Here is a 24,534-nt window from a genome sequence, read left to right on the forward strand (position 1 = left end):
GAGAAATGACATATACTCTTTATGCCATTAATTCATTAGCATGGATTAGTTACAAATTAATCAATTATAGTCACTTTGATGATTTAGAACAAGCCATAGGCCCTAGGATAATTGGAAGGAAAGAATAGTTTGAAGGACAATTTTGACCTGTTTTACATTTTGTCTTAGAACCATCACTGGATTATTCCAGAGTCAAGAAGGCAGTGTAGAAGCAACAAAAGCCCCAAAAACCCTTTGTTACTCATTACAAACTAAATGCTCCTAGGGGACTGAAAATCAAACCTAACGAAAAGACAGAGTGAAGGAACCCTCCTGCTGGACTCAACTTAAAAGGTATTCCCCCAATATCCAGAATTTGAGAACACTCTAAGAAGGAAGAAGAAAGGTCTTGCAATCCTTCCCCACCTAGTGTTCTAAGCCTCCAGCGGCAGTTGGAACCTCTAGGTGGACAAAGGTGCTGGTCTGGAGGGAGTACCTTGGAAACACAGAGCTCAGGGCAGGAGGCATAGTTGTAGCAGCGGAGACACTTCATATCCACCCTCCCCCTTTCCAAAGGTTTTGGCCTCAGGGAACATTCAGCAACCCAGCTGGACTTAGTCCCATTAAAGTCTCCAGAAGACAGGGAATCTCAAGATCCAACACCCTACCCAAAAACTGCTAGACTTACCACCATCAAAACCTTCACAGGGCAGGGAAGCTCAAGCTCCAATACCCCACCCCCACAGACTGCACTGAGAGATTTACTATCAAAGCTCCAAGGGTGAAGGCAGAAAGAAAAGTCCCAAACCACAAAAAAATGAGAGGAGCAAGAGCTCAGGAAACAGCAGGGAGTAAAGAAGGGGTAAATATGAGCAAACAACAGAAAAAGAAAAAAGAAATTACAATCTATATCTTCTATACAAGCAATGAACAAAGAGCAAACAGAACAGAGAAGGATGAAGGAATGCCAAGAAAAGAAAAACAAAAACAAAAACAGAAAACCCAGCGAATTGGATACAGGCTCTGGAAGAACTCAAAATACGATTCAAAACACAATTAAGACAGGCTGAAGACAACTGGGAAAAGAACTTAAAAACTAAGATAAGTCATCTGGAAATAGAGGCACTTGAACTAAAACAAGAAAATAGTGTCTTGAAAGCCAAAATCAACAAGCTTGAAAACAAGGCAAAGGAGATGAAAGATGAGGCAACGGACATGAAAGATAAAGCAAAGAAAATGAAAGATGAGGCAAAGAAGATGAAAGATGACCTCCAAAGAAAATCAGACCAAAAGGAGGATGACCAAAAGTCAGGGATGAAATCCAGTCTTTAAGAACTAGAATACAACAACTAGAAACAAGCAACTTCACAAGGCAGAAGGACACTATAAGAGAAAATTGAAAGAATGAAAAAATTGAGTAAAATATGAAGCACCTCATTCACAAAACAGAAGATTTAAAAAAGGTTCCAGGAGAGACTACTTAAGAATCATTGGTCTACCAGAAGACCATAACAAAAGAAAAAGCCTGGACCTCACACTATAGAAAATCATCCAAGAAAACTACCCCAATATTATAGAAAAAGAGAGAAAAGTGGAGATTGAAAGAATCCACAGATCACCTTGTGTACTTAATCCCCAACTGACAACATTCAGGAATGTTATATCCAAATTCAAGAACTATCAGAACAAAGAAAAAATATTATAAGCTGCTAAGAAAAAGTCCTTCAAATACCATGGAATCACAGTGAGGATAACACAGGATCAGGCTGCATCTACAGACTATATTCTTACAGGGGAAAGTATGGTCATTTAATAAAATAGAAGAATTCCAAGCATTTGTAAATAAAAGACCAGACCTGAACAGAAAATTTGAGGTCCAAGCACAGAACTCAAGAGAATCATCAAAAGGTAAACATGAAAGAGGGAAAAAAGAAAAAAAAGAAAAAAGAAAAACAAAGCCAGACCCAATAAGTTAAAAATAATATGTATCTCTATAATAAAAGAGTCCATTTGGTAACCCTTAAAAATTATTATTGACTTCTGGTCAAGATGGCAGCTTAGAGAAAGCTAAAGTTCGGAGCTCCAGAAACCCTAACTTACCGATCTCAAATGGAATGCTCCTAGGGCATCGAAATTCAAAGCAAACAGCAGAATAGTCCCCGGAAACACTCCTCCTGGACCTGGATCAAAAGGTATGGCCCCCCCCAAGAGTCGGAGCCCGAGATTACTCGGATCTAAAGGGAAGGCAAAGGGAAGGTCCCAGGACCCATCCCCCCCCAACACAGAGTGCTGAGTCTGAGGCAGCAGCAGGAACCTCAGGGCAGGCAGGGGGGCCTCGGGAGCCAGCTGTTCTGAGGGCCACCCCCTGAAAACAACCTGAGCCAGGCACGGGGGCACCCAGACAGCAGGGAGGCAGAGAGAAACAGGGGGTGGGGGGCTGTAGCCCCTGACCAGAACCTTCCATCTGGGTCTCACTGAAGGTCGCTGCCTGAGGGCATACTCAGTCTGAGGTTAATCCTATCACCAGCCCTCAGAGCTCCAGGAAGCCACAGAACCTCCCCCCTCAGAGTGCAGGGTCTTCTGAAACAACAGTAACCCTCAGGGCTGGCAAAAGGGCCTCGGAGCTGAAGGCTGAATCCTGAAAACAACCTGACCCAGTCGAGGGGGCACCCAGACACCAGGGAAACAGAGAGAGAAAGGAGGAGCCTGTAGCCCCTTGACCAGATCATTCCATCTGAGTCTCACTGAAGGTCCTTGCCTGAGGGCATACTCAGTCTGAGGTTAATCCTATCACCAGCCCTCAGAGCTCCAGGAAGCCTCTGCCCCTCCCCCCTCAGATTGCTGGCTCTTCCGGCCAGCTGAGGCACAGAAACAAGGGCCAAGCCATAGAACGGACAATCTGCCTAGGGATAAAACCTCTGAACTCCAGACAGAGATAAGAAAAGCTAATCCTCCCCACTCAGATAGAGATGGCAAACTCCACAGAAGCACAAAAAAAACAAAATTCCAACAAAAACAAGAAGAAGGGGCGATTTTGGACACATTTTATGGAGAAAAAATACAAAACACAGAGGAGATAGAAGAGGAAACACAAACAAATGCTCTGAAATCTTCCAAAGGAAATGGAAACTCTCCGCAAACCCATGAAGAATATGAATCAGAAATGATCAAAAAGATAGAAGCCTTCTGGGAGGAAAAATGGGAAGTAATCCAAAAGAAATTCACACATCTACAAAACCAGTTTGACCAAACTGAAAAGGAAAACCAGGCTTTAAAGCAAGAACTAATAAAGCAAAGCCAAAAGACCAAGAAATTAGAAGAGAACATAAAATATCTCACTGACAAGGTGACAGATTTGGAAAATAGAGGGAGAAGAGATAATTTAAGAATAATTGGACTTCCAGAAAATCCAGAAATAAAGAGCAAACTCGACATCGTAATACAAGATATAATCAAAGAAAATTGCCCAGATATTCTAGAACAAGGGGGCAATACAGCCACTGACAGAGCTCACAAAACACCCTCTACACTAAACCCCCAAAAGACAACTCCCAGGAATGTAATTGCCAAATTCCAAAGCTATCAAACAAAAGAAAAAATCCTACAAGAAGCCAGAAAAAGACAGTTTAGATATAAGGAATGCCAATCAGGGTCACACAAGAACTTGCAATTTCTACTCTGAATGATCATAAGGCATGGAACATGATCTTCAGAAAGGCAAGAGAGCTGGGTCTTCAACCAAGAATCAGCTATCCGGCAAAACTGACTATATACTTCCAAGGGAAAGTATGGGCATTCAACAAAATAGAAGATTTCCAAGTTTTTGCAAAGAAAAGGCCAGAGCTCTGTGGAAAGTTCGACACCAAAAAACAAAGAGCATGGAATACCTGAAAAGGTAAATATGAAGGAAAGGGAAAAGGAGAAAAATGTTATCTTCTTCTTTTACTCAAACTCTCTTCTATAAGGACTACATTTATATCAATCTATGTATACTAACATGTGGGGAAAATGTAATGTGTAAATAGGGGGAAAAGAAAGACCAAAGAGAATAATCTTTCTCACACAAAGATTCACATGGGAAGGGGAAGGGAAGGAAACTCCTATAAGAAGGAGAGGAAGAGAATTTTTACTTAAAACTTAATCTCAGGGAAATCAACTCTGAGAGGAAAAAACACCCAGATCCATTGGGATCTTGAATTCTACCTTAACCAACAAGGGTAGGGAGAAGGGAAAACCAAGGGGGGTGGGGGGGAGGGGGAAAAAAGGGAGATAAGGAGAGGGGGAGGGGTCGGGAACAAAAAGGGAGGGACTAAAAAACGAAACATATCAAGGGAGGGGACAAGGGGGACTGATTTAAAGTAAATCACTGGACTAAAATGCAGAGCTAAAGAAAAAAAAGGTTAGAATTAGGGAAGGATATCATAATGCCAGGGAATCCACAAATGACAGTCATAACTTTGAACGTGAATGGGATGAACTCACCCATAAAACGTAGACGAATAGCAGAATGGATTAGAATCCAAAACCCTACCATATGTTGTCTTCAAGAAACACACATGAGGTGGGTTGATACCCATAAGATCAGAATTAAAGGATGGAGTAAGACCTTCTGGGCCTCAACTGACAGAAAGAAGGCAGGAGTGGTAATCATGATATCTGATAAAGCCAAAGCAAAAATAGACTTGATCAAAAGGGACAGGGAAGGTAATTATATTTTGTTAAAAGAGACTTTAGATAATGAGGAAATATCACTAATCAACATGTATGCACCAAATAATACAGCACCCAAATTTCTAATGGAGAAACTAGGAGAATTGAAGGAAGAAATAGACAGTAAAACCATACTAGTGGGAGACTTAAACCAACCATTATCAAATTTAGATAAATCAAATCAAAAAATAAATAAGAAAGAGGTAAAAGAAGTGAATGAAATCTTAGAAAAATTAGAATTAATAGACATATGGAGAAAAATAAATAGGGATTAAAAAGGAATACACCTTCTTCTCAGCACCACATGGCACATTCAAAAAGATTGACCATACATTAGGTCATAGAAATATGGCACACAAATGCAGAAATGCAGAAATAATAAATGCAGCCTTTTCAGATCACAAGGCAATAAAAATAATGATCAGTAATGGTACATGGAAAACCAAATCAAAAACTAATTGGAAATTAAACAATATGATACTCCAAAATTGTTTAGTTAGAGAAGAAATCATAGAAACAATTAACAATTTCATCGAGGAAAATGACAATGGAGAGACATCCTTTCAAACCTTTTGTGATGCAGCCAAAGTGATAATCAGAGGTAAATTCATATCCCTGAGTGCATATATCAACAAACTAAGGAGAGCAGAGATCAATCAATTGGAAATGCAAATAAAAAACCTCAAAAACAATCAAATTAAAAACCCCCAGCAGAGAACCAAACTAGAAATCCTAAAAATTAAGGGAGAAATTAATAAAATCGAAAGTGATAGAACTATTGATTTAATAAATAAGACAAGAAGCTGGTACTTTGAAAAAACAAACAAAATAGACAAAGTATTGGTCAATCTAATTAAAAAAAGGAAAGAAGAAAAGCAAAAATTAACAGCATCAAAGATGAAAAGGGGGACATCACCTCCGATGAATAGGAAATTAAGGCAATCATTAAAAATTACTTTGCCCAATTATATGGCAATAAATACACCAATTTAGGTGATATGGATGAATATATACAAAAATACAAACTGCCTAGACTAACAGAAGAAGAAATAGAATTCTTAAATAATCCCATATCAGAAAATGAAATCCAACAAGCCATCAAAGAACTTCCTAAGAAAAAATCCCCAGGGCCTGATGGATTCACCTGTGAATTCTATCAAATATTCAGAGAACAGTTAATCCCAATACTATACAAACTATTTGACATAATAAGCAAAGAGGGAGTTCTACCAAACTCCTTTTACGACACAAACATGGTACTGATTCCAAAACCAGGCAGGTCAAAAACAGAGAAAGAAAACTATAGGCCAATCTCCCTAATGAATATAGATGCAAAAATCTTAAATAGGATACTAGCAAAAAGACTCCAGCAAGTGATCAGAAAGATCATTCACCATGATCAAGTAGGATTCATACCAGGGATGCAGGGCTGGTTCAACATTAGGAAAACCATCCACATAATTGACCACATCAACAAGCCAACCAACAAGAACCACATGATTATCTCAAAACCACGCAGAAAAAAACCTTTGATAAAAGACAACACCCATTCCTATTAAAAACATTAGAAAGCATAGGAATAGAAGGGTCGTTCCTAAAAATAATAAACAGTATATATCTAAAACCATCAGCTAATATCATCTGCAATGGGGGTAAACTAGATGCATTCCCAATAAGATCAGGAGTGAAACAAGGATGCCCATTATCACACTAGCACTAGCAATTAGAGAAGAAAAAGAAATTGAAGGCATCAAAATAGGCAAGGAGGAGACCAAGTTATCACTCTTTGCAGATGACATGATGGTCTACTTAAAGAATCCTAGAGATTCAACCAAAAAGCTAATCGAAATAATCAACAACTTTAGCAAAATTGCAGGATACAAAATAAACCCACATAAGTCATCAGCTTTTCTATATATCTCCAACACAGCTCAGCAGCAAAAACTAGAAAGAGAAATCCCATTCAAAATCACCTTAGACAAAATAAAATACCTAGGAATCTATCTCCCGAGACAAACACAGGAACTATATGAACACAACTACAAAACACTCGCCACACAACTAAAACTAGACTTGAGCAATTGGAAAAACATTAAAGGCTCATGGATAGGACGAGCCAATATAATAAAAATGACCATCCTACCCAAACTTATTTATCTATTTAGTGCCATACCCATTGAACTCCCAAAATATTTCTTTACTGATTTAGAAAAAACCATAACAAAATTCATCTGGAATAACAAAAGATCAAGGATATCCAGGGAAATAATGAAAAAAAAACACATATAATGGGGGCCAGTCCCAGACCTTAAACTATATCACAAAGCAGCAGTCATCAAAACAATTTGGTACTGGCTAAGAGACAGAAAGGAAGATCAGTGGAATAGACTGGGGGAAAGTGACCTCAGCAAGACAGTATACGATAAACCCAAAGATCCCAGCTTTTGGGACAAAAATCCCCTAATCAATAAAAACTGCTAGGAAAACTGGAAGACAGTGTGGGAGAGATTAGGAATAGATCAACACCTCACACCCTACACCAAGATAAATTCAAAATGGGTGAATGACTTAAACATAAAGAAGGAAACCATAAGTAAATTGGGTAAACACAGAATAGTATACATGTCAGACCTTTGGGAGGGGAAAGACTTTAAAACCAAGCAAGACATAGAATCACAAAATGTAAAATAAATAATTTCGACTACATCAAAATTAAAAAGGTTTTGTACAAACAAAACCAATGTAACTAAAATCAGAAGGAAAACAACAAATTGGGAAAACATCTTCATAAAAACCTCTGACAAAGGTTTAATTACTCAAATTTATAAAGAGCTAAATCAATTGTACAAAAAAATCAAGCCATTCCCCAATTGATAAATGGGCAAGGGACATGGATAGGCAGTTTTCAGATAAAGAAATCAAAACTATTAATAAGCACATGAATAAGTGTTCTAAATCTCTTATAATCAGAGAGATGCAAATCAAAACAACTCTGAGGTATCTATCACCTCACACCTAGCAGATTGGCTAACATGACAGCTATGGAATGTAATGAATGCTGGAGGGGATGTGGCAAAGTAGGGACATTAATTCATTGCTGGTGGAGTTTTGAACTGATCCAACCATTATGGAGGACAATTTGAAACTATGCACAAAGAGTGATAAAAGAATGTCTACCCTTTGATCCAGCCATAGCACTGCTGGGTCTGTACCCCAAAGAGATAATGGACACAAAGACTTGTACAAAAATATTCATAGCTGCGCTCTTTGTGGTGGCCCAAAACTGGAAAATGAGGGGATGCCCATCAATTGGGGAATGGCTGAACAAATTGTGGTATATGTTGGTGATAGAATATTATTGTGCAAAAAGGAATAATAAAGTGGAGGAATTTCATGGAGACTGGAACGACCTTCAGGAAGTGATGCAGAGTGAGAGGAGCAGATCCAGGAGAACATTGTACACAGAAACTAATACACTGTGGTATAATTGAACGTAATGGACTTCTCCATTAGTGGTGGTGTAATGTCCCTGAACAATCTGCAGGGATCCAGCAGAAAAAACACCATTCATAAGCAGAGGATAAACTGTGGGAGTAGAAACACCGAGGAAAAGCAACTGCCTGACTATAGTGGTTGAGGGGACATGACAGAGGAGAGACTCTAAAGGAAACCCTAATGCAAATATTAACAACATAGCAATGTGTTCGAATCAAGAACACATGTAATACCCAGTGGAATCACGCGTCGGCTATGGGGGTGGGAGGGAGGAAAAGAAAATGATCTTTGTCTTTAATGAATAATACTTGGAAATGATCAAATAAAATATTATAAAATTTAAAAAAATTAGGATGAAAACCTCTGACAAATGTCGATTACTCAAATTTATAAAGAGCTAAACCAATTGTACAAAAAATCAAGCCATTCCCCAATTGATAAATGGTCAAGGGACACAAATAGGCAATTTTCAGTTAAAGAAATCAAGATTATTAATAAGCACATGAAAAAGTGTTCTAAATCTCTTGTAATCAGAGAGATGCAAATCAAAACAACTCTGACGTATCACCTCACACCTAGCAGATTGGCTAACATGACAGCAAAGGAAAGTAATGAATGCTGGAGGGGATGTGGCAAAGTCGGTATATTAATGCATTGCAGGTGGAGTTGTGAATTGATCCAACCATTCTGGAGGGCAATTTGGAACTATGCCCAAAGGGCACTAAAAGACTGTCTGCCCTTTGATCCAGCCATAGCACTACTGGGTTTGTACCAAAGAGATAATAAGGAAAAAGACATGTACAAGAATATTCATAGCTGTGCTCTTTGTAGTGGCAAAAAATTGGAAAAGGAGGGGATGCGCTTCAGTGGGGGAATGGTTGAACAAATTGTGGTATATGTTGTTGATGGAATACTATTGTGCTCAAAGGAATAATAAAGTGAGGAATTCCATGGGAACTGGAATGACCTCCAAGAATTGATGCAGTGTGAGAGGAGTAGAACCAGGAAAACACTGTACACAGAGGTTGATACACTGTGGTACAATTGAATATAATAGACTTCTTCATTAGGGGCAATGCAGTGATCGAGAAAAAACACTATCCACATTCAGAGCAAAAATGGTGGGAGTAAAAACCCAGAAGGAAAACAACACCTTGAATACATGGGTCGAGGGGATATGGCTGGGAATTTAGACTCTAAATGAATACCTTAATGCAAACACCAACAACATGGAAATAGTTTCTGATCACATAACACCCATTGAAATTGTGTGTCAGCTGGGGGAGGGGTGGGGAGAGGGGAGGGAAGGAAGTAATGTGATTCTTGTAATCAAGGAATAATGTTCTAAATTGACTAAATAAATTAATTTTAAAAAAGAACCAACACTGATGCTAAAAGTGAATGATTATGAATATATTCAGTTTTCAGTTTATCCCAGTTCCCCCTTTTCTCCTTTCTTAAGTCTCACTTCTTTTCTTGGCATGGTGTTTTTCCTTATTCAGGAATACTACATGGCAATGTAGTATACAGCCACTCATTAAATATTTGTTTACTGCTGGTTTATTTAATACTGATTTATTCATAGAGCAATCGACTCAGTGAAGCTAGACATTAGGCTAGATAGATAGTTCCTCATCTTAAGTATACCTGAAATATTTTGTCTGGAGCCCTCTCCTACTCCTCCACAACCCCCAAAACTCTCATTTTCATTATACTTTGTACATGTCACTCTATCATTTGTGTCTTTGTGTCGCCAACGTCTAACATGGTGCCTTGTACATTTTAAGTGGCTAATGATGTTTTTACATTGAGTTTGCTCAAAGTGACACTCCAGAGTACAAATATCTTTTAGATCAAACTCAGAATTAAGAGATGTAATGGAAGAAGCTATAGCCCAAACAACTGAACTGATTTCTGTCTCTCTTTCTCTGTCTCTGTCTCTGTCTGTCTCTCCTCTTTCTCTTTAGCTTTACTTCTAGCCTTTCTATCAGTACAGATCCCCCTTCTCATTTTACATATGGCTCTTATTCAAATTGAGAAAAAAGGATAAACTGTATGCCAAAGAACAAACAAAATATAAATGTACTGTAAAGGTGGAGGAAGATCTAATAGGCACCAAGGTAAGCCGGTCATTTTAACATTTAAACATTTAAACATTTATGTTTAGCAGTAGATAATTTAGCAAACTTTTTTCTCAACCAATACATTGATATTGTAAACAAAACAATTTAGACTCTTTTCAACTGTGGAAAAGGGAAATATTAACACGTACTATGACTTCCCCAAGGTCAAACACTTTTCTTCTACAAGAGAGTGACAACTTTTCAATTACATGTCCACACTTAATCTCTTAGGTTGCCTCAGGCCCCAGAAACAGCTTTGTCCACCAAATGACCCTTTCATTTTCTTGTTACTAATCGCATGCTGGTTGATAAATTATTTTCAGTCAGAGTAGGTGTATTTTTCTAGATCCTGTGAGAAGTTTTGGTGCAGAAAAGGAAAAATAAACAAACCACTTTGGTTACATCTTCCTGTCAAGGTTAATGTCTCAGGAAATGACTACACATTGATTAAGGAGTAAGAGACCAAGTGGTCAAGGAGGAAAAAATGGTGATTTTTCAGAAGAACATATATATATATATATATATATATATATATATTCATTTGCTTCTTCTGCCCAAATGTAATTTAATCTATCATGTATTTATTAAATTCCTACTATAAGCAAGGCAGGGAAGTTAGGTGGTGCAGTGGATAGAGTGCAAGGCCTAGAATCAAGAAGACCCATCTTCCTGAGTTCAAATCCAGCCCCAGACACTTAATAGCTGTGTGACCCTGGGCAAGTCCATAAATCTTATTTGCCTCAGTTTTCTCATCTGTAAAATAAGCTAGAGAAGGAAATGGCAAACCATTCCAATATCTTGGCCAAGAAAACTAAAAATGGAGTTTTGAAGAGATAGACATGACTAAAATTACTGAAAAATAACAAGCAAGGTATTATGCTTGACACCAAACTCTCAGAAATCAAAATGTCTATCGGGTGAAGAAACAACAGTAATATATATGGATATATGCATGCATGTAAGTATAAATGTGTATTATATTCTCTTTAATTCTGTCAAAGGAAGCAAAGTGAGCTATAGGAAAATAGCTTGTAGTCACGGTGAGGCATCTTAAACATGGGAGAGACTTGGAAGTGGTCATAGGATGTATCAGGAAAGAACTTTTGTGTCAAGTCTCTGGGGCTCTCACCCCCATCACTCTTCACACACATCATTCAAAAAGTGGCATCTTCTGCTTTCTTTTCAACCTTTTTCTTTGAATGCCAGCCCCTCATCCCCACACATCAAGATAACCTACCAAATCTTACGACGATTGCATTCACTTAGTAACCAATTTTCCTCTGCTTCTTTTTTCCTTTTCATGGTACCACCTTCCTTCTAGTAATGCATGTATAAAACCTTGAAATTACCCTAAAATCCTCCCTCTCCATCCCCCATTATATCCAATCAGCTATCAATTCATGTGAATTCTGCTTTAACAATATCCCTCACATCTGACCACTTCTCTCTACTCTTATAGCCGTCAGTATTTCTTGTGTAGATTATTGCAATAGCCTTTATAGTCTATAATCAAAATACCTCTCCAAAGTAATTTCATGTCATTCTCTTAACAGATTCTACATTCCATCTAGACTTGCATCCTAGGGTTCCAACCAAGTCTACTAGAACATGTCCTATTTCAACAGATTCATCAATGCTCTACCATTTTACCTCTGCTGAACCTCATTTTATCTCTCTGTGAGCCAGTTGATCTCTTGGTTCTCCTCTAGCTCTAACATTCTATGATTTTATTGTTTTAATTTTATTTAACATAATTTCCCAGAGGGATAACTCCTACTATCTGATAACTTATGAAACAAAAAATATGAAAAAATAAGAATATTGCCTGGAAAAAATTATTTGCTATTTTATGAGCTTAAGATGAAGCTAGTTTCTGGTTATTGTTCAATAAAAATTTTATTAGGTGTATTCTACAGTAAAGTTATGCTATAAGGTGATTATCAGAATTGTCATTTGGTAGTGGTGACAGAAAATAATCACAAGGCTTAATATAATAACAATTATCTCCTAATATATTTTTCTTACAACGGAAGGGTATGCTCATTGTGTTTACAGAACATTTGACTTCCTTAATCAAAATGTAATGAGAGGGGCTGACAACAATAAACACCTAATGAAAGACTTGCCTGAAGATTAGTTCTGAATATTAAACAGCAATTTAAAGTAGGAAGGAATACTGCCTTCATGGGAATGTGCAGTGGTCCTTGCTTTATTAAAAAGGGAGGCAATAGGAATTGTGATGGTTCCAACCAAAAACCAAATTTGTCTTAGATTCTTTTCAAATTTTTGAATGTAAATGAGCAATGGAGTCTGTGATCTCCCAAAGAAAACACAAACAATGTGTTATCATGGCCAGAGAGCAGCAGAAGCCTGTTATGGCTGACACCTGTGAACCTGAAGATGTTCTGGTTTTCTCCACAGATTAATTGGGAATGCTCTACATATGCCTCTTGCTTCTTTACACTTAACATCCCTCCGAAATCTACAGGACATCTTTAATTCTTAAGTGCTAGGGTGATAGACAAGATGAAAATAAGTCTTAAACAATTGCCATTCTGGGAGATTCCTGTTAAACCCTTTTTCTGACTCTTCAGTCAAGACTGTCTATTCTGTTCCACTCTAGTGAGCACCGGTAAGCAGACAGAAATATGGGAATGGGACATCCCTCTCACACCTACCCCAACCACTCTCTCCCAGACACTGAGTGACATACACTCCAACAGCTTCTCTCTTGTCATTCCCTTGAGACTGGAGAGAAAGGAAGAGAGTCAAGAAGTTGTCACTTTAGACACCAGAAGGTTATATCAACTTCACTTCCATTTTATCCCTGTCTTTAATATTCAACTAGATTTCTGACTTTCATAACCAAATCACAATAGAAACAGAAGGAAATCTAGAGGTCATCTAGTTCAATCCCTTCATTTTATAAGTGGGGAAACTGAGATCTAGAAAGGGGAAATGACTTGCCCAAAGTCAAATAGGTAAATAAGTGCTAAAGCCAGGACTACAATCAGGGACTTTTGACTTCAAAACCAGTACTACTTCCATGATATACACTTCACAACACCATACCTACCACCATTATATACCACCATAACCCCTCATTATTTTCACCATGCACATATATATGTAGGAGCACTGGCCAAACACAGATATATATAGATATAGATATAGATATAGATATATAGATATAGATATAGATATAGATATATATGTAATTATTGTTATTTATTTGTTAAATTTTAACATGAAAATTTTCTATTTTCCTCTTCAGTAAATGGTTTCAACAAGAAAATAAAATGCATTTGTAAACTGAAGAAGGGCCATTATCCCTTCATTAATTCTTCTTTTTCTCAAAGGACACTTACCATATGGATATCCTGTTTGGGGACTCCACGTAGTCTGCAATAATAATAAAGATGTTCCCAGCCAGTGAGAAACTCATCCAAGGCATCTTTCTGGGGACAGTAGCCAATGAGAATACCTTCAGCACCAGCAGAAGATAGGACCATTTCATCTCTATTGAAAGAAAAAGATTTTTTAAAAACACATTTGAATTCTTTATCTTGAGAATGTTATATCTCTCTTATAAGACATTTCTTGGTTTATTTCTGAATAATATTGGAGCACTATGGGACCTTTAACATAGTGTTAACTGAATTAACTTGAATAGAACTTTATATGGCACATATTATGTTGTTAGTGAAATTATAAGAATTTGCCAAAAGTGAAAAATTAGAAAACAATGCCTAAATTCTCCAGAATGCAAGCACAAAATGAATTGTAGTCAGCAAAACTTCTTTTAAATATGATTAAAAACATATTAAACCAAATGCTGCTGAGTTAATGCGTTACCCTTTAAACTTTAAAATTAACTACTTAATAAAGTATTACCATGCACAGCAAGTATTAAAGGAGATTGGAAGGATGGGCAATGAAAACTTAATCTTCTTTCAAAATTATTCATGTAGCAGGTGTGTGGCAGGGACAAAGGAGGGCAGAATGTTACCAAAAATACCTTGCATTTATATAACAATGTATATGTTTTCCTTAAAACTACCCCATTCTAACAGTAATAGTCTAAGTATTTCTCTTTTATAGAAGATGAAAATGTAGATCATAGATGTCAAATGTTCTATTAAAAACATAAATTTAGTAAGTCAAACATCTTGAAATACAGGTACATCAAAATAAAGGTAAGTCAAAGACAAATGAAACTCTTCTCTCACTAGGTAATGTGGGTTTGCTCTCAAAAGTGATATGGTTTTTATTTCTTTGTTTTAATTTTTAGATATTGATATAATTTTTAAGAATCATTTTATGATAGTCATTGATGCATGGTCTCTCCCTCCCAACAATCTCAAAAAGACAAATGTTATCAAATAATACATATATTTCCATATTCATCATGTTGTGAAATTAGACATATATTACTTATACTAGAGAAAATAAAAAGTGATATGCTTTAATCTGCATTCAGAGTCTATAAGTTCCTTCTATGACAGTGGTTAGCCTTTTTTGTAATGAGTTCCTGGTAGTTGTCCTGGATTCTTGCATTGCTGATAATAGTTAATTCATTCACAGCTATTCATCATACATTGCTGTTATTGTATATAACATTCTCATGGTTCTGCTTACTTCACTTCGCATCAATTCATGTAAGTCTTTCCAGGATTTTTTGTGATTATATTATTTGTAATTTCTCATTACCACCATCCTTTGTTTTTGAAGAGGACTAATGACATAACAGAATGATGTGTCAACTTGTGGTTAACTGGATTTAAGTGAGGTAGAGTAGCACAAAGTTATCAGTCTCTCTCTTCCAGAGTCATTGAAGTCCACTAGCAAGACAAAAATTAGAATGTCTTGTGATTGCCAGGGATGCAGTGAATGACCCTGGCTTCTGTGATATCTGACCAAGCTCTAAGCATTCCATAGTGGTTGCTTCCATCACCATCATGGCCATCATAACATATTATTCTCATCCATCCAATCTGTATAGGAAAGTCCCCATCTGCTTGGTTTAAATATTCTCCTAACTAAACAATTAGTTTTAAGCCTGTACATTACCCTCAACTTTATTTAGCCCACCTTCCAAGATGATTTTATCAGGGTATAACCACTGCATATACTATTGCTTCTTGGAGCCATAGATGAGAATTGGGCAAAAGGTGAACACTACAGGTAGAAAATCAGACCTGAAAAGGTGATCCACTTGAGAAGGAAATTACTAACCAGTCTACAATATTCACAAGAAAAACCCATAGAAAGCACTAAAATGATAAAATATATACACTGAAAGATGGCCTTCTCAGTTGAGAAAATGCCCAACATGCTACTGGGAAAAAACAGCCACAAGAGCTTCAGAAAGGATGAAGCAGCTGAACCAAAGCTAAAGGTAAACACCTGCAGATGTGTCTGGTAATGAAAAGAAAGCTTAATGATGTAAAGATCAACTCTGCAAAGAAACCTGGAAGGCATAATCTATGAACCAAAGTAAGCTGTATGTGGTCAACAAGGAGGTAGAAAAAATTAAATATTCCTGTCTTGGTGTCAGCAAACTAAAACGGATGGGAATGGGTGAATTTAATTCAAATGATCATTACATATATTTCTGTGTACAAGAATCTCATAGAAGGAATTGAATAGCCCTCACATTCAATTAAAGGATGAGAAATGCAGTACTGGGCTATAATCTCAAGAAATAATCAGATGAAATCTGTTCAAATTCAACACAAACCATTGACCATCACAGTAATACAAGTCTATGCTCCTACTCCTGATGCCAAAGAAGCCAAAGTTTCTCAGTTTTCTAAAGATTTAAAATATCTTCTAGAAATAATATAAAAAGATGTCACATTCATCACAGGGCAATAGAATGCTAAAGCAATATATCAAAAGATAATTGGGAAAACAGGCAAGTTTAGCCTTGGATTTACAAAATTAATGCAAGGCAGAAACTAAGGTAATTTTGTCAAGGTAACTAATTGTTAATAACACTCTTTTTCAAGAATTCAAAAAGCAACTATACATATAGACATCACCAGATGGTAAATATCAAAATCAGACTGATCATGTACTTTACAGCCAAAGGTAGAAAAATTCTATATAATCAGTTAAAATATGGGAACTTCCCATGGCTAATATCATGAGCTTCTTATTCTAAAACCCATACTGAAATTGAAAAAAAAAGTAGCCAAAACCATCAGACCATATATATAATCTAAATAGTATCCCTTCTGAATATGAAGTGGAAGTGATAAATAGATTTAAGGGATTAGACCTAGTAGATAAGAGTGTCTTAAGCTCTATGAACAGAGGTTTGCTATATCATGAAGTAAGCAGCAACAAAAAACTTCCCAAAGTAAAAGAAGAGCAAAAAACCAAATTTTTTCTGATAAAGCATTACAGATAGCTGAGGAAAGAAGGAAGTGGATGGCTAAGGAGAAAGGGGAAGATATTCCAAACTGAATGCAGAAATCAAGAGAATAGCAAGGAGAAAGCAGGGCTGTCTTAAATAAACAATGCAAAGAAATAGAAGAAAACAATAAAATGGGAAATATAAGAGGCCTTTTTAAGGAAATTAGAGAAGTCAAAGGAATATTTCATGTAAAAATGGACATGACAAAAGACAAAAATGATAGGGACTTCACAGAAGTGAGAACTTAAGTGATTGAGAAGAATATATAGAACTATACAAAAAAATCTTATCACTGACAACCACAATGGTGTGGTTACTGGCCTATACCCAGATATCCTGGAGAATGAAGGCAATTGTACTTTAGGAAGCATTGGTAACAATAAAGTTAGTGGAGATGGTGTAATTTCAGGTGAGTTATTTAAAATAAAATCCTAAAAGATAATGCTGTTAAAGTGTTGCATTCAATAATTCAACAGTGGTCACTGGATTGGAAAAAATCAGTTTATATCCCAATCCTAAAGAAGATAAATGCCAAAAATGTTCAAATTACCAAACAATTGAACTTATTTCATATGCCAGCAATTTTATGCTTAAGATTCTGCAAATTAGGCTTTAGCAATATGTGAAATAAGAATTACCAGAAGGGCAAGCTGGTTTTCAAAGAGGCAGAGGAACTAGAAACCAAATTAACAACATTCACTGAATTATGAAGAAAGCAAGGGAGTTCAATAAAAACATCTACTTATTAATTAGAATTGACCCTGTGATTGCATGGATCATAAGATGTAGTAATTCCTCAAAGACATGAGAACACCAGATCATTTTATTTTTCTCCCAAAGACCCTATAATGCAGGTCAAGACACAAAAGTAAAAGCTGAAAATGTAACAACTAATTGGTTTAAGATTGGGAAAAGGAATATAAGATTGTATCTTGTTACTGTATCTATTTTACTTATATGCAGAGTATATCATGCAATATAACAGGTTGGATGAATCAAAAGCTAAAATTAAGGGTTGTTGGGAAAAATATCAACAATCTCAGATATGTAATCAATACCACTCTGATGGCAGAAAGTGAAGAATTAAGAATCCTCTTGATAAGGGTGAAAGAGGAGACTATAAAAGCTGGTCAAAATTGAATATTGAAAAAAAATCCTACAGTTATGGCAAGTGGTCCCATCACTACTTAGCAAAGAAAGGTAGAAGAAATAGAAGCAGTTACAGATTTTATCTTCTTGGGTTCAATGATCACTGTAGATGAAGGGCAATAGGTTTATTTCTTCTTAATTAAACATACACAGCCTATAGTTTTGTTTTGTTTTTGATTATTTCCATTGGTGAATTTTTAATCACTGTGTTATTGTTTTCTCATACTTATTTCCCTCTGAATAAATTCATATGACTATACCCATGCTTCTCTGAATTCTTCCTATTTATTGTTTCTTTTATCAATATTCTATTACATTTATGTACCATAATTTGTTTAGCTTTTTTCCCTAATTTTTAGACTTCTAGTTTTGTTTCTAGTTCATTGTGACAATAAGGTATTCAGCACCTCTCAAAAGACCATATTTTGTTAGCATAATATCACCCTTTATGTGTAAGTCATTTAGCCATTTTTATCGTATATGGTATATTACATACATTATTATAATATTTTATTATATACATTATTATTATATTATTATATTATCTATGGTATGGGATGTTCATCTCTTCCTTCTTTTTGCTAAATTGCTTTTCATTGTTTTTTTAAACCTTTACCTTCCATCTTAGACACAATACTGGGTATTGGTTCCAAGGCAGAAGAGTGGTAAGGGCGAGGCAATGGGGGTTAAGTGACTTGCCCAAGGTCACACATCTGGGAAGTGTCTGAGGTCAAATTTGAACCCAGGACCTCCCATCTCTGGGCCTGACTCTTAATCCACTGGACTACCCAGCTCTCCCCCTAAATTGCTTTTTAGTTTTTTTTAGCAATTTTTTTCAAAACTTGAGTTCTAACCCTGAAGGTTTGAATCTTTGGGTACAAACACTAGATTACTATGGTCATTTACTTCAGTGTATTGTATACCTAATCTATTGCACCAATCTTCCCTTTTATTTGGAGAGACAGAGGGAGAAAGAGAGACAGAGACAGTGACAGAGACAGAGAGATGGAGAGAGAGAGAGAGAGAGAGAGAGAGAGAGAGAGAGAGAGAGAGAGAGAGAGAGAGAGAGAGAGAGAGAGACTGACAGCCAGACAGAACAGAGACAGAGACAGAGATTTTGCCGTCCCCAGGACAGGAGGTAATTTAAGTAATATATGTGCTATCATGTAATACATATTTCCATGTTCATCATGTTGTGTGCCACTGTATTTCTTAGTCAATAGCAGATTAATTCCTTAATACTTTGTAATATAGTTTGAAGTATTGGGACTTCTAGGCCACCTTCCTTAATATGTTTTCCTTAAATTCCCTTAATATTCTTGAATTTTTCTTCTTTCAGATGAATTTTGTTACATTTTTCTACTCTACAAAATAATTACTTGGTAGTTTGATTAGTATGGCACTAATAAGTAAATTGATTTAGGTAGAATTATTATTTTCATAATATTGGCTCAGCCAACCCATAAGCTATTAATAATTGTCTAGATCTATCTTTGACTAAAAAATAAAAAGTCTCACATATGCTTTGAAACATATATATATATATATATGTACATATGCATTTGGGGAATTGCTTCATGGTACACCACAAAAATTCGATTCTTTATCTGTAAATTCATTTTAATACTTACATTGAGAACTTTCTGTAGTTTACATGAAAGCTATAGCATTAACATGGCTGCTCATCTGCCCTGAGCATTGAAAACAGGGCTGAAATTACAATGCCCCTTAATGTATATAATATTACTTTAGTTTTCCAACTGCTCTGTAGGATTGATATTTCAGGTATCATAATTCCTATTTCTCAGGACAGAATATTGAGGCTTGTAAAGTCATGCGAGTTGCCTAAAATGACCTTCATAACCTGTTAGTTTGAGAGGCAGTAAGTGAACCAAAGACTTCCTGACTACATCTATCCCTCTAAAGGTCATGTTTCATTTCATGCCATCAATAGTATTTTCATCTTGTTCCTTAAAATATGAATGTTGCTAGGCATTTCTGCTTCTCCAAAGGGTCAAACTCCTGGCATCCTTCACAAAGGAGAAGTCTGTCTAGGTTTGTTTCTCTTAGATGAATAACTGATGAAATGGGTGTTGTGACTTTGTTTTTCTAAAATTTGTTCACATTGATTTCTTACAGAGCAAATACTTGTGGAGTACCTTAAACAGAAAGCAAGTGTTATATAATAGAAAAGTCATAGTACAACTGATTGTGTTTTCTTGCCCATTAAATAATTCCACAAGCTTCTAAAACACAAAAGACATACTGAGCTTTTGTATCTCCATACTAATAAGTAGAAAAATAATTATTGATTCCCTTTACCATTCCTATAAAAGCATGCACATTTTGACTGGCATAATGTTTTCTGACTTACCAGAGGAATTTTGATGAGCACAATTAACATTCTAATAAATATTGTAAAGAATCCTTCAGTACATTAACTCTCTTATTTGGGGCAGAGGAATCTCAAGGAATGCACTCACTATATAGGACTCTATAAAGTAACTACATCTTTGTGGATGAGGGTAGAGACGAGATGGGCTCTCCAGTTTAGGGAGAGAGTGTGCTTCAAAAGAAACTGGAAGGCAAAGCACTTCATATGGTCCAAGCATAAAAACATTAAAATAAAATAAATTAAGTCTCTTTAGGACTTCATGATTCCTGATTTCAATGCTTTCTCATAAAATTCTGCCTTGCAAAACTGATTATTTTGACTCTTCATTTAATCCAATTCAACAAGCATTTACTATGTGCCTAATAATTTGAAAGACACTATGCTAGTGAGTCACTTATAGACTGTATTGTGGTTGCATTGACCACTATCCAAAGGAAAAAAGAAATGTTGACTGTGACCAATATTCCCTTCCCTGCCCAAAATAAGGTCGCTACTTTTAGCCTCACAATCCTCAGTCCATTAGATCCCTTTATTAGTTTTACAAAGAGGAATGGAGAATATAGAATCCCATATGATGGTCATCTGGATTCTTTCATTGTGACATCCCTCTTGTGGCTAAATATTAAAGTTATGTCTTTGGCCTCTCCATCCCATGGCTATCACTGGATCTGGTAAAGAAAGGAATCTAAAACTTTATCAATTTCACTTTCATAGATTCAAATGAACTCATTTCTCACTCTCCCTCTCTCCCCAACTCTCTCTCTCTGTCTCTCTGTCTCTGTCTCTGTCTCTGTCTCTCTCTCTCTCTCTCTCTCTCTCTGTCTTTCTCATCACATATGCACATATATTCATAAATCTTATGCAGCATTTTTTGTCCTGCATCTGTGTTTTTACTGATTACTTTTCAGGAACCTGAGAGTTAAGAGGTAAACTGAGATGCTAAGTGAATTCTGAGGGTGACATAGCTATTAAATGGAAGTAACAGAATTTTATTAATTATCCTACTTTGTCTCCTTCTGCCATAATTTTTTAAATAATGGTTTATTTCCCCACAATTACATGTGAAAACAATTTTTAACTTTTGCTTTTTTGTAATTTTGAGTTCCAAATTCTCTCCCTTCCTCCATTGTATTCTTGATTCTTCCTGAGATGTAAAACAATCTGATATATATTTTACATGTGCTATCATATAAAAACTTTTCTCTATATTTTGTGGAAGAGATCTCAAAAAAAGAAAAAATAAAGTGAAATATATTATGTTTTGATCTGCATTAATACTCCATCAGTTCTTTCTCTGGATGTAAATGGTACTTCTCATAATGAGTCTTTGGGATTGTCTTGCATCACTATATTGCTGAGAATAGCTAGGTCCCATAATGAACAATTGTTCATGATGCAATATTGCTGTTGCTGTGTACAATGTCCTTCTGGTTCTGCACACTTCACTTTGTATTAGTTCATGTAAGTTTTTCTAGGTTTATTTTTCCTGAAATCATCCTGCTCATCATGTTTTATGGCATAGTAATATTTCTGTACAACCATAAAAATAGTCACTCCCTCATTTTCCAAATCTTTGCTACTACAAAAAGAGATGTCATAAATATTTTTGCACAAATGGGTCCTCTTACCCTTTTTTGGATCTCTTTACAATGCAGATCTAGTAATAGTATTGTCGGATCAAAGGGTTTGAAATCCAGTTTTGAAGTCCTTTGGGCATATTTCCTAATTACTCTCCAGAACTGTTGGATCAGATCATAACTCCAGCAACAGTAAATAGTGTTCCAGTTTTCTAACATCCCCTCTAATTTTTTGACATTTTAGTCATTCTGAGAAGTGTCAGAGGATACCTCAGAGTTGTTTTAATTTTCATTTTTCTACTCAAGAATGATTTTAATTTTTCATACAGATAGCTTAGATTTCTTCATCTGAAAACTTCCTATTAATATTCTTTGACCATTTTTCAATTGGAGAATGGCATATTTTTATAAATTTGACTCAGTTCACCACATATTTGAGAAATGAGAACTTTTTTCAGATATAATTCTTATAAATTTTTCTCAGCTTTCTGCTTTTCTTGTAGTCTTGGTTACACTGAGTTTGTTTGTACAAAAACTTTTCAATTTACTATGAACGCAATTATCCATTTCATATCCAATAATGCTTTCTGAATTTATCATGAATTCTTCTCTTATCCATAGGCCTAACAGGCAAACTATTCCATAATCCCATAATTTTTGTGGTATCATAAACTTTTGAAAAATAATTTTGTTGAGTGAAGGACCTTGAAAATCTTTAATTACTAATAATTACATATATAAACATATGTATATATTTGTGTCCATATATATTGCTATCTCTACATATAGATATATGGAATTATAGATATATAGATAGATACTTTACAGTTGGATGCAGTAATTACATCACTACTCTATTGAAGACCCTTTAGTTTCATATTTAATCATTTGTAGACAAAAACATTACAGTAGACTAGTTCACTCCTGTGATTCATTTACCATGGATCCTGAAATAACTAGACCACCTGTTTAAGGTCATTTTAGCCATTTTAATGACAGGAACTCTGAGATGAACCATTTGCTGATATAATCTATTGCTTGGCACTCAACCATTCTGGTGACAAAAAATTGCAGATTGGATCTGAAAGCCATTAAATTGATACATCACAGTGCATGTACATTAAAAGAAAATGCTTTTGTTTCTTACTCCTTTGTGTTGTGTTCATTGAGTGACTGTCACATTAAGCTCTTAGAAACCTAAAGACTTGATTTCCCTTTAGTTCTTCCCTTTCTCTGAAAACGCAAAAAGTTAATGGAAGAATTGTGTTTATAGGAGAAACATAAGATAAAGACCATAAAATATAGGAATGATGAGAGTAAAAAAGATCCAAAAAGATATACAATCTCAGATAATGGTGTAAATAGAACATCATGAGGAATAATCCTGTAGGGGAAAATATATATTATATATATATAAAATACATAATATCTTGGAGGGAAGTGGGAAAGAAAATATCAGGTAAGGAATAGAAAAGTTATATTTTTAAATGATGAAAAATGCCAAGATGATTTTAGAAAAATAATATATCTATATAAGAGATGATAACAATCTTACTTATACAATAAAGTATTCAAGGGTGTGACAGAACTAGCTCATATAGGCTCCAATAGCTGATTAGAAAATTTTTAGAATGAGCAATTATACCTTGGAAACCAGAAAACACCACAATTCAGGGCTTAATTTGTTGTTTTGTTGGTTGTCTAGACCTTAAAAGGGGATGGAGAAACTGCTAAAATTCATATAAAACTTAAAAATGTGTCATCAGTTTTCAGAGAGAGGGCTATTTGTTAAACATTTAACACCATATCCTTGACTACAATCATGAGATTCCTATTCTCTGAAGTATATAATAAATTTTCTTTATGAGATGTGGTTTTCCAGTTAAAAACACATTTTTGTGAATGAATTATATATTTCTTCCATGTTTCTGTGTTTATAATACCTTTGATACAGCTCTTGGTTAATAAAAGCCAGTAGGCAATATTAGAGGGGTTGTGGGGAAGTGGACACATTAATTAACTGCTGGTGGAACTATGATACGGTCCAATTACTCTGAAAGCATTTCAAAATTATGTAAAGAAAATGACTGAAATGTCCATTCTCTTTGACCAGGGGATGCTTTTTGAAGCATATCCCTTAAGGGTTTTAAAGGAAAAAATGATTTCAAAGAAATCAAAATATTTTATCAGAGTTTTGGTTTTACAGTAGCAAAAAAACTGAAAACAAAGTAAATGTCCATAGATTGGGGAACGGTAACCAACTGTGGTTTAAAGACACTTTGAACATATGATTGTATCCTAAAGTTTTAATGTTTTGGTAATAAAGAAGTATAATCCAGAATCCATATATTATACTTTCCCCAACCTAATCACTTGTAACTTAAGATGAGGAGAATGGAATGTCACTATATTGTAAGAAACAGTTTATATGATGAATTCAGAGAAAAAAAGGCAAGATCACATGAACTTGCTGGAAAAAAGGAAAGGATTTGGCAGGAATTAGGCATGGCACTACATATCACACCAAAGATCTAAATAGGATGAAAATAGGCAAATTAGTTAGACATAAAGGTTTCTATTATAAGTAAATTAGAGAAATATGGGAAATTTTACCTGTCAAATCTATGGATGAATAAAAATTTTATAACCAAGTAAGAGATGGAGAGAGAATGATGGAAAGTAAAA

At 35.6% G+C, this 24,534-nt stretch overlaps 1 protein-coding gene across 1 annotated transcript in view; it reads right to left on the minus strand.

Annotated features, from left to right (window-relative positions):
• ABCA13 (ATP binding cassette subfamily A member 13) overlaps positions 1 to 24,534 on the minus strand; it is a 497,021-nt gene that overhangs the window by 61,479 nt on the left and 411,008 nt on the right. The window contains 1 exon segment of the mRNA XM_056806268.1: positions 13,676 to 13,826. Within this exon segment, the coding sequence (XP_056662246.1) occupies positions 13,676 to 13,826 (151 nt within the window).

This window comes from Monodelphis domestica, chromosome 7, assembly GCF_027887165.1.
Source record: "Monodelphis domestica isolate mMonDom1 chromosome 7, mMonDom1.pri, whole genome shotgun sequence".
Taxonomy (NCBI): Eukaryota; Metazoa; Chordata; class Mammalia; order Didelphimorphia; family Didelphidae; genus Monodelphis; species Monodelphis domestica.